This window comes from Rhineura floridana, chromosome 6 (assembly GCF_030035675.1).
Source record: "Rhineura floridana isolate rRhiFlo1 chromosome 6, rRhiFlo1.hap2, whole genome shotgun sequence".
NCBI lineage: Eukaryota > Metazoa > Chordata > Lepidosauria > Squamata > Rhineuridae > Rhineura > Rhineura floridana.
The window spans coordinates 128,016,289-128,027,833 of record NC_084485.1 but is presented as its reverse complement, the minus strand read 5'-3'; the positions used below and the strand labels follow the sequence as shown (position 1 = coordinate 128,027,833).

Below are 11,545 nucleotides of genomic sequence, written 5' to 3'. Positions count from 1 at the left end.
TGTGTGTGAGCTGCTTTGTTATTTATAGAATTGTGTTGTTTTGTTGCTATTTTATGATTTTGAAAGCAGCACTGAGTGGTGGGGAAGTTGGAATAAAAATCTAAGTAAAATTTTTAAAAAATTCTTTAAAAGGCTGTATTTTTGTGGCCTAGTTAGAAAGTATTCACAAACTACCAAGGTGAAAAACAACAAAAGGAATGGGAATACCAGTTTATGAGGAAACAAACAACCGTATACATGCAAGTATATTGCATTCTTCACAGCTTCTCTGCATTCCTTGTCTGAGAAGTGAAAATACATACATGCACACACAGAAACAGAGACCTGATTCGCAGGGCATGCTCAGCCAAATCATGGCTCAGTGCGACCTGGCAAGATCCGGGAGAGGAGATTGCTGACACTTTGCTCCTCCTCAGTTTTTCTGCTGCTCTGTTGTGTTAATCCATGGCTTGGCTTCGTGTGTCGTCTGAAACTGGGCTTGTGGATTAGCCCTCTCCAAATAACCATGAGCTGTAACCAATGTTTGCCCAATGGCTTATGGCTCGTGGTTTGTTCGTGAGAGTTAAACTTCAAGCCTGGGTTCAGATGACACACTAAGCCAAACCCTGGCATAGCTGAGCCCTGCGCAGCAGCAAAATGACCAGAGAGAAGCGAAGCAGCCACAATCTCCTCTCCTGGAGACTGTGCGTTTGGCTTAGTGTGACGTGCAAACCAGGTCACACAGGTGCCACTGTCAGGAAACAATCTGCAATGTTATTCGCAAACCTCTGCTCTTCTGATCAGCAACAACTAGCAAACATCTTTATCTGTTGAGATTGCTTTATTTTTAGCCTGAAGAAATGGTTATTCAAGAAATGGTTACAGAAAAAAAACTTTATAGTGAAAAGTAGCTGCTGAATAAGGTTGCTTTATGCATATCTGTGCTGTATGTAAAGGATTTCATGAGCTCATGAAACGGGGAACAATGAATGTATCACAGAAGTCCATTTTTAAAAGATGAAGCAATCATTTTTCTGCTCTGCTGTTCTCTGTACTGAACGACTGCCCTGCTGTGTTTTATTACAAGCCAAAAACTATTATCCATGCAGCCCAAAATGGCTATCCTTCACTGGAATGAATTCAAACCAATTACTAATCACACTTCCCCATCCCCAAAGTTGTCAGTGAAATGTAGTGCAATTCATCACTGAAGTAATAAAAAACAAAAACAAAGCCCAAACCAAAAATAAAAACAAAAAATCTCCCAACAAACAACAGCAGCTACAAATTGGTGTTCAGCAATCCAATTCCTTGGCACTCGATAAGGTAGGTATCCTTGGGAGAATCGTCATCCTGTGATTTTGTTACAGTAAATTTAGCCTGCAATCAAAATTATATTGAAAGTGTCATACAGTAGGCTTATTATTACCACTTTAAAAACACACATTTGGAACCACCTTTATATTGTTTGCACAAAGTACAAAAGCTTGGCTATTAAAATCAGACTCTGAAAACAGAGCACAAAAGAGTAACATGAGAACCTGATAGTAAAACAACGTTCAATGTAAAACTGAGCTGTTAAAAGCTGAGGTAAACTTGCCATCTGAATCAGTTTGAGGAGGCCCTGCTAGGCCCCGACCTGAGGGAGACTACTCTGTAACAAGCAGCATAAGCTACTGAAACATTCTAACTACATCAGATGTGGGGAACCTTTGGCCCTCCAGATGTTGCTGAACTACAGCTCCCAACAGCCCCAGCAAGCATGGCCAGAGATAATGGGAACTGTAGTTCAGCAACATCTGGAGGGTCAAAGGTTCCTCACGCCTGAACGAGACAGAGTCAGCCTTTGAAATATGGGCTCACCAGCTGTTCTTAAAAAAGAAATGTACTCACCTTTGTCAGCTGTTCTGCAAAATATATAGCAGTTTCTGTATGCAGAGTAATCGGTCCAGTTTTCACTTTAGAGATCCCATTTGCTAAAGCCATGAAAATGATCAGCTAAAGAGGCAGGAAGAAAAATAATCATGATCAGGAATTATTGTAGTGATGCAACTATACATGGCTGCTAAAGAAAGCCAGTCACTCTGCCCCTCATATCCATGTCCACTCAGACGTAAGCCCTGCTGAGTTCAATGGGACTTACTCTCAGTTAAGTGTGTGCAAGACTTCAGTCACAGAGGCATCTTTCAAGACAACCAATAAGCCTGATATTCCAGCTTTCTAATTTTGGTAGGTCCCTCATGCTACCTTTGTCAGATTTTGTTCACTTACATGAGAAAAGCTCTGTGTCACAGATGGGGCACCTGTGGCCCTCCAGATGTTGAACTACAACGCCCATCATCTCCAGCCAGCATGGCCAATGGTCTTGGATGATGGGAATTGTAGTCCAACAACATGTGGAGGGCCACAGGTTCCCCAACCCTGCGCTACATAAAGCTCTTACTTGGTCTTGCAGATAATCATCCACAGCTCCACCATGTCGAAGATTTCCAAGCAACATCTCAGCCGCTTCGATTCCAACTTTGTCAGCATTTTTACCTGCATGGGGCGGAAAGGGCAGAGAGAACATAACAAAAGCTCCTCAAGGCGACTGCCCCTCTAGCAAATGGAAAATATAACAACGGCTCCCAACCTGGTGCTGCGCCTTTTAGAAATTCAGCCACAGCAGAGCTTAGGTAGGGAGCTATAATGCATGAAAGCCCTGCTTCATGGCAAAGTAGATACCTAAGGTTTCATTTGATTCATATCCATGGTGTCCCTCTCTTGTAAGGGTGTCCATCTCTTATACGTGGCTTCTAACTGTGATACCATCTTCAAGACGCTCGCCATTGCAAACCAACCAACCTAATTATCATGATTATCTGTTTGAACGATGTGTGTTCTGCAACCCACGGGTGGGGAACTGTTTCAGCCCAGGGGCCGCATTCGCTTCTGGCTACCTTTATGAGGCCACGTGCCAGTGCTGGGCGGGGCCAAAGGCAAAAGTGGGTGGAGCAATGAATGCGAATTTTACGTTTGTACAGTAGGGTTAGATTCTACAGACACCCCTCTCTACCCTCCATCCAGGACAGCAAGAGGCATTATCAGGGTCCAAAGACTTGCTTCAGCAAGGCAAAAACAGTCAAGGAGGGTAAGAAGCAGGGCCAGTGGGGTGTGTGGCTGGGGAGAGTCCCAAGGGTCAGATAGAGAGGCTTGGAGGGCCTCATTTGGCCCCCAGTCCCAAGGTTCCCCATCCCAATATTAGCACTCACTGGAAAGGCACCTCTTTGTGGTTTATTTAAATTGTTATCTGCTTTCAAGTCAATTATGACATATGGCGACCCTATGAATCAGCGACCTCCAAGAGCATCTGTCATGAACCACCCTGTTCAGATCTTGTAAGTTCACGTCTGTGGCTTCCTTTATGGAATCAATCCATCTCTTGTTTATTTATTTATTTTATTTATTTATTAAATTTATATACCGCCCGACTAGCGATAGCTCTCTGAGCGGTGAACATCAAAAATACAATAAAATTACACAATCTAATTGTCAGGCCCACGATGGTTTTGGAGGGAGCAAACAACAATATTAAAGCAGTTGATGTTCAGATATTCATTTTATTTGATTTACTTTTCATTTTTAATGAAGTTTCCTGTGGTAAACTCTTTTGTTTTTCTTTCTGTAAATATGTGTATAGCAACATTTTGTATAATTTATGTTGAAAACCTTCAAGAACAGCTGTGGAGTAATGGCATGGACGATTCTGCAGAATAGCGTCCAGTAGACATGAGGACATGCTAAGGACAATCATGTAGCCCTTTGTCAGGCCCAGGATGTGACTCAGGAACCAGACCAACGGCTGTAGTTAATTCGTGTTTTATTAGGGTAATGTCCAAACAAAGACTGCGTTTTCTCATGAAGCAATACAGGGATACAGGTCCTGCGGCATTGGGAGAAAGTTGACAGAGCAAGGGACTTCTTCCCGCCTGTTCTTTAAGAAGGGGCCAAACGGGCGCGCAATCTTTCGCTCCTCCTTAACTGCCCCTCAGGTACTGCCTGCCTTCCCCCCTTCTCTCCTGTCTTTTCAGCTGTCTGCGTGTGCGCGGTGAGGGGGGAAGCATCACCCCCTCCTCTTCTGAAGTTTCCGATTCCAGGATGGGGGATAGGGGAGGGGCTGATGGTAAACTGCCTCCCCGCTTTTCGGCTGTGAGCAGCCCTCCCTCTTTCCCCTCTTGCTCTGAGCCTGAAAGAGGGGGAGGCGTGAGAATGTCCAGGGAGGGCTCAGGCTCCCCGTCGCTAAGCGACCTTATCACTGGCAGTTCCTCTGTTTCGTCTTCGCTCCAAAGGGGGGAAGTTCCTCCCCCTTCCCTCTGCCATCCATCCGAATACTCTTCTCCCAACTCTCCGGGATCCAGCTCCCCGGGATTGGGACCCCAGCTCTGCCTTCCGACACCATCCCCCCTCCCAGGCTGTGCCCCCCTCCCCTTGTCTGGCTTGGGACGGTGGGGAAAACGTTGATGGAAAAGTTTTACCAATTCTGGAGCATGCACATCAGCTGCATCTTCCCATGATCTGTCAGCCACCCCATAGCCTTTCCAGTGAATCAAGTACTGCAGCTTGTGGCGTCTGATCCTGGAATCTAAGATCTCCTCAACTTCAAACTCAAGCTGCTCATTTACCAGGAGTGGAGCTCCGGGAGGTTCCTCCGGCCGTAACTCACTGGGAGGGGCGGCTTTCGTTAAGAGGGATCAATGGAACACAGGATGTATTTTAAACGTGTCAGGCAGCTTCAGTCGGTACGCCACGGGATTGATTTGAGTTTCTATTTCGAAAGGACCCACCCTCTTGTCTTGTAATTTTCTACATTTGCCCGGCATCTGGAGGAAGCGGGTGGACAGCCATACCTGGTCTCCCGGTTGAAGGGGGGGGCCCTCCTTCCTGTGCAGGTCAGCAACTCGCTTGTACTCCGTTTTGGCTTCGTTTAACTGCTGTTTCAGTGTCTGTTGCGCCGCTTGCAATTCCTTAAGGAAGTTCTCAGCTGCCGGTACCAGCATTCCTTCTGAGCTGCTTGGAAAGACTTTAGGATGGAATCCATAATTAGCGAAGAACGGGGTTTGTTGAGTGCTGGAGTGCAGAGAATTGTTGTAGGCGAACTCTGCAAAATGCAAATATGATACCCAGTCAGTCTGTTGATAGGACACATAACTTCGTAAATATCTTTCCAAAACGGCGTTCAAGCGTTCCGTCTGCCCATCTGTCTGGGGGTGATGGGCGGAGGAGAGTTTTAATTCCGTCTGCAACTGTTTCCACATTGCTCTCCAAAATTTGGCTGTGAACTGAGTTCCTCGGTCTGAGACTACGCTGTTTGGCAATCCATGCAGCCGGTAGACTTCTTTTATGAATAACTTGGCCGTTTCTTTAGCCTCTAAGGCCCCTGCACAAGGAAGAAAGTGTGCCATTTTGGTAAGTAGATCCACCACTACTAAGATGGCTGTCATTCCTTGGGACCTGGGTAGATCAGTTATAAAATCCATGGAGAGGTCCTTCCAGGGTTCGTGTGGGACAGGCAACGGTTGTAACAGTCCTGCTGGTGTCCCTGTTTGTGTTTTTGTCCGCAGACAGACAGAGCAGGACTTTACATAACTCTCAATATCCCGACGCATTTTAGGCCACCAGAAGTCCTTGGCCACGTTCTGAATGGTCTTGTAAATCCCAAAGTGTCCCGCTGTGATGGAATCATGACACTGGCGTAGGATTCTGAGCCTTAATTCCCCTTCTGGCACATATCTGGCGGTTTTGAACCATAACAGTCCATTTCTCCAGTGAAAGGTTACTTCTGAGTCTTGACCTTGTCCCGTCTCCTGCTGATATTTTAGCATGTCTGCATCTTCTTGTTGAGCCTTTTTGAGTTCCTCTTCCCATGAAGGCTGGCATACTCCCAACATTAATTTCTCTGGCGGGATTACGTACTGAGGCTGGTCCTCGGATTCACTTTCTTTGTATTATGGCTGTCTGGATAAGGCATCCGCTCTCTGGTTTTTGGCTTGGGCATGGTAAGTAATCTGGAAGTTAAACCTAGTGAAGAACTGGGACCATCTTATCTGTCTCTGGTTCAGCTTTCTGGCTGTTTGGAGGCTTTCAAGATTCTTGTGGTCGGAGCGCACTTCAATTCGATGAGAGGTCCCCTCTAGGTATTGTCTCCAGTTTTCAAAAGAGTCCTTGATGGCCAGCAGCTCCTTCTCCCAAACTGTGTAGTTCTTCTCTGCAGGCTTTAACTTCCGAGAGAAGTACGCACAGGGGTGCAGCTCCTTCCCTTCTTGGTCTAATTGTAGCAGGACCCCCCCGATGGCAAAATTTGAAGCATCTGCTTCCACTACGAAAGGGCGGTTCAGATCAGCAAAGCGCAGAATGGGCTCAGTAGCAAACCTTCTCTTCAGCTCCTCAAAGGCCTCGGTGGCGTTCTCTGTCCATTGAAACTTCTTCTTCCCCCTTAAACAGTCAGTCAGAGGAGTTGTTAATTTGGAAAACCCTGGAATGAACTTTCTGTAATAATTGGCAAACCCCAAAAACTGTTGTACATCCTTTTTGGTGACAGGTTGGCCCCAGACCAATACGCAGCTTACTTTCCCTGGGTCCATCTCCACGCCTTCCGCTGAGATTCGATATCCAAGGAAGTCTAGAGACTTGAGGTCAAATCCACATTTCTCTAATTTAGCATACAGGTGATTTTCTCTCAGTCTCTTCAACACCGTCTTCACATGCTGGTCGTGGTCTTCCTGGTTCTTTGAGAACACCAGGGTATCATCTAAGTAACAGATTACATACGTGTCCAACAAGTCTCTAAACACGTCGTTCATGAATTTTTGAAAAATTCCTGGACTTCCACAAAGCCCGAACGGCATGACCAGGTATTCATACTGTCCGTAAGCGGTCAAGAATCCTGTTTTCCATTCATCTCCCTCCTTCATTCTGATCAGATTGTACGCTCCTCTCAAATCCAACTTCGTGAAGATTTTTGCAGAGCGCAGTCGGTCCAGCAACTCTGAGATCAGGGGCAGCGGGTAGCTGTTGGGGATGGTGATCTGGTTCAATGCGCGATAGTCGTTACAGGGTCTGAGTTCCCCCCCCTTCTTTTTCACAAACAATAGTGGCGCTCCAGCAGGGGATTGTGAGGGGCGTATGAATCCTCGCCTCAGGTTTTTATCCAGGAATTCCTTCAGGGCCTCCCTCTCATTCTCTGTGAGAGAGTAGATTCTCCCTGATGGGATGCTGGCTCCTGGCACTAGGTCAATCGCACAGTCGTAAGGGCGGTGGGGGGGTAAAGTCTCTGCCTCTTTTTCATCAAACACATCTTTGAATTCTTCATACTTTGGCGGCAGGGTCACTTGCTCGATCTCTTGCACTGCCCCCGCAAAGGTGTTCTTGATTCCTTCAGGTTGACAGTTCTCCTGGCAATACTGTGAGGTGAACCACACCACTGCCTCCTTCCAACTTATTTTGGGTTCATGCTTTGCTAGCCAGGGCATTCCCAGAATCACCTCAAAGTTCGAGAGATCTGACACGTATAGCGAAATGAACTCTTCGTGCCCAGGGATTTGAAGTTTCACTTCCTCCGTGGCTTGTGTCACCCCTCCTGACTTCAGGGGTCTCCCATCGATAGTCTCCACAGCTAGGGGAGCGTCCAGTTTCCACCGGGAAATTCCATGACGCTTGACTAACTTTGCATCAATAAAATTTGTGGAGGCTCCACTGTCAATTAAGGCAGTGGAATTAAACACCACTCCTCTGGAAGTTGTAATCCGAATAGGCAAGACCAACACCCCCTTTGAGGGAGGTTGGATTGATGGGGGGCCTTTATACAACGCTGCCCCCAGTCCACCGGCCTGCACGTGGACTGGGTGTTCTAGTTTCCCGACGGCTCGGCTTTCCCCCCTTTCAGTCCACAGTCTCTGGCCACATGGCCCGGCTTTGAACAATAAAAGCATAAACGTTCCCAGCGTCGTCTTTCCTTTTCTTCTTCCGACAGTCTTGGCCTAGCCCCTCCCTGTCCCTCAGTTGCATTACCTGCCATCCCTGCAGTGGGAAGGGTCTTGTTGCGGGATGCCGAGGCTGAGTATCTCGGGACCTCCTGCTTCCTTTCCAGGCGCCTTCCTTCCATCCGGTGATCTATCTGTAGGCATAGCCGGATGAGCCCTGGTAGGTCAGCGGGGGGGGAGGTCCTGGCCAACTCATCCAGGATTTCAGCATTTAATCCACTCCGGTACATAAACATCAGGGCGGCGTCATTGTAACCAGTTTCCTGGGACAGAATTTTAAAAGTGTTAGTGTACTCGGAAACAGTCCCTTTAGCTTGCTTCAGAGCGCCTAGTTGCCGCGCTACTGTTTCAGCCCTTTGCGGGTCTTGAAACATCTCGGTCATCTCCTGTATAAATCCTCTGTACCTTCCTAAGACAGTATCCTTTCTCACGAGATACGGAGTCACCCATTTTGCAGCTTCTCCCTCCAGGAGGCTAATCACGAAAGCTACTTTAGCCCCATCGTCTGGAAATTCCGTGTGCCTGACATCCAGATATAACTGACATTGAGCCACGAAGGTTGCCAACTGATCACTTTGTCCCGCGTATTTTGGGGGCAATCCAATGGGAACCTTTACTACGGCAGCTGGAGGGGCTGTTCGCATCTGGTCTATCGTGGCCTTCAAGGTTTGATTATCCGTCTTCAGCGCCTTGACTGCTGCTAGCAGGGCTTGAACATCCGTCTGCAAATCAGCTACCTTAGTCCTCAAGAGTTCCACTTCTTCCGTCTCAGAAGTGGGGTTCGTCCCCCCCGCTGCTCCCTTTGACATCTTGTCCCAGTCAAGTGAAGAGAGCGTTGAGGGTGATTTAGGTGGCTCTGTCAAGCTGTCAGGCCCAGGATGTGACTCAGGAACCAGACCAACGGCTGTAGTTAATTCGTGTTTTATTAGGGTAATGTCCAAACAAAGACTGCGTTTTCTCATGAAGCAATACAGGGATACAGGTCCTGCGGCATTGGGAGAAAGTTGACAGAGCAAGGGACTTCTTCCCGCCTGTTCTTTAAGAAGGGGCCAAACGGGCGCGCAATCTTTCGCTCCTCCTTAACTGCCCCTCAGGTACTGCCCACCTTCCCCCCCTTCTCTCCTGTCTTTTCAGCTGTCTGCGTGTGCGCGGTGAGGGGGGAAGCATCACCCCCTCCTCTTCTGAAGTTTCCGATTCCAGGATGGGAGATAGGGGAGGGGCTGATAGTAAACTGCCTCCCCGCTTTTCGGCTGTGAGCAGCCCTCCCTCTTTCCCCTCTTGCTCTGAGCCTGAAAGAGGGGGAGGCGTGAGAATGTCCAGGGAGGGCTCAGGCTCCCCGTTGCTAAGCGACCTTATCACTGGCAGTTCCTCGGTTTCGTCTTCGCTCCAAAGGGGGGAAGTTCCTCCCCCTTCCCTCTGCCATCCATCCGAATACTCTTCTCCCAACTCTCCGGGATCCAGCTCCCCGGGATTGGGACCCCAGCTCTGCCTTCCGACACTAATAGAACAAATATATAAAAACTGTACAATACAAAATCAGATTACAACAATTTAAAATTAAATTAAATTACATTAAAATGCTTCAGAGAAGAGAAAGGTCTTAACTTGGCGCCGAAAAGATGGTAGTGTCAGCGCCAAGTGCACCTCCTCGGGGAGACTATTCCATAATTCGGGGGCCACCACTGAGAAGGCCCTAGATCTTGTCACCACCCTCCGGGCCTCCCTACGAGTCGGGACCTGGAGGAGGGCCTTCGTAGTAGACCGTAGTGTACGGGCCGGTTCATATCGGGAGAGGTGTTCTGACAGATATCGTGGTCCCGCGCCGTATAAGGCTTTATAGGTTAATACCAACACTTTGAACCTGGCCTGGAAGCATATTGGAAGCCAGTGCAAGCGAGCCAAGACAGGTGTTATATGCTCAGACCGCTTAGTTCTTGTTAGCAGTCTGGCTGCTGCATTTTGCACTAGCTGTAGCTTCCGAACCGTCTTCAAAGGTAGCCCTACGTAAAGTGCGTTGCAGTAGTCCAGACGCGAGGTTACCAGAGCATGTACCACTGATGTGAGGTCTTCCTTACTCAGATAGGGACGTAGCTGGGCTACCAACCGAAGTTGGTAGAACGCATTCCGAGCCACCGAGGCTACATGAGCCTCAAGTGAAAGGGAAGAGTCTAAGACTGCTCCTTTAGGGGGAGTGTAACCCCATCCAGGTCAGGGTATATATCCACCATCCGATCAGAGAAACCATCCACCAACAGCATCTCAGTCTTATCAGGATTGAGTCTCAGTTTGTTAGCTCTCATCCAGTCCATTGTCGTGGCCAGGCAACGGTTCAGCACATCGACCGCCTCACCTGAGGAAGATGAAAAGGAGAAGTAGAGCTGCGTGTCATCAGCATACTGATGACAACGCACTCCAAAACTCCTGATGACCGCACCCAACGGCTTCATATAGATGTTAAAAAGCATGGGAGACAAAACTGAACCCTGCGGGACCCCACACTGGAGAACCCATGGTGTCGAGCAATGTTCCCCAAGCACTATCTTCTGGAGACGGCCCGCTAAGTAGGAGCGGAACCACTGCCAAGCAGTGCCTCCAACTCCCAACTCCACAAGCCTCTCCAGAAGGATGCCATGGTCGATGGTATCAAAAGCCGCTGAGAGGTCAAGGAGTATCAACAGAGTTAGACTCCCTCTGTCTCTCTCCCGACATAGGTCATCAAACAAGGCGACCAAGGCCGTCTCAGTGCCAAAACCAGGCCTGAAACCCGATTGAAATGGATCTAGATAATCGGTTTCATCCAATAGCACCTGGAGCTGGTCAGCAACCACTCGCTCCAAGATCTTGCCCAGGAATGGAACATTTGCCACTGGTCTGTAGCTGCTGAAATCCTCTGGGTCCAAGGAAGGTTTTTTTAGAAGTGGTCTTACCGCCGCCTCTTTCAGGCAGCCAGGGACCACTCCCTCTCGTAAAGAGGCATTAATCACTTCCTTGGCCCAGCCAACTGTTCCATCCCTGCTAGTTTTTATTAGCCAAGAGGGGCAAGGATCCAGTACCGAAGTGGTTGCACGTACCTGTCCAAGCACCTTGTCCACGTCCTCGAACTGAACCAACTGAAACTCATCCATCAAAACATGACAAGACTGTGCTCCAGACACCTCATTAGGACTAACTGCTATTAAATGGGAGTCTAGGTCCCGGCGAATGCAAAAGATCTTGTGCTGGAAGTGCTCAGCAAACTCATTACAGCGGGCCACCGATAATGTCCTGTAGGCCTGGACGGAGTAGACCTCGGACCACTCTAAAAAGCTCCGCTGGGCGGGAGAGAGATGACTGAATAGTGGCGGCGAAATGTTGTTTTTTCGCCACCCTCACCGCTCCTACGTACAGCTTGGTAGAAGCACAAACCAGCTCATAATTGCATTCGTTGGGAGTTCGTCTCAATCTCCGCTCAAGGCGTCTCCTATCTTGTTTCATCGCTCTCAGCTCTGGCGTGTACCAAGGAGCTGTATGAGCTCTACAGAGGAGAGGGCGCGCAGGAGCGATCGTGT

General features: G+C 48.3%; 1 protein-coding gene across 1 annotated transcript in view; it reads right to left on the bottom strand.

The window, feature by feature from the left end:
- Window positions 1-801: 801 nt before the first annotated feature.
- The window catches only part of RTCA (RNA 3'-terminal phosphate cyclase), a 41,319-nt gene continuing 30,575 nt past the window's right edge, over window positions 802-11,545 (bottom strand). The window contains exons 9-11 of the mRNA XM_061633828.1: window positions 2,423-2,517; window positions 1,873-1,977; window positions 802-1,359 (exon numbers count right to left, since the gene is read on the bottom strand). Coding sequence (XP_061489812.1) covers window positions 1,261-1,359; window positions 1,873-1,977; window positions 2,423-2,517 — 299 coding nt within the window. The 3' untranslated portion in view covers window positions 802-1,260. The remainder of the gene's footprint in view (window positions 1,360-1,872; window positions 1,978-2,422; window positions 2,518-11,545) is intronic.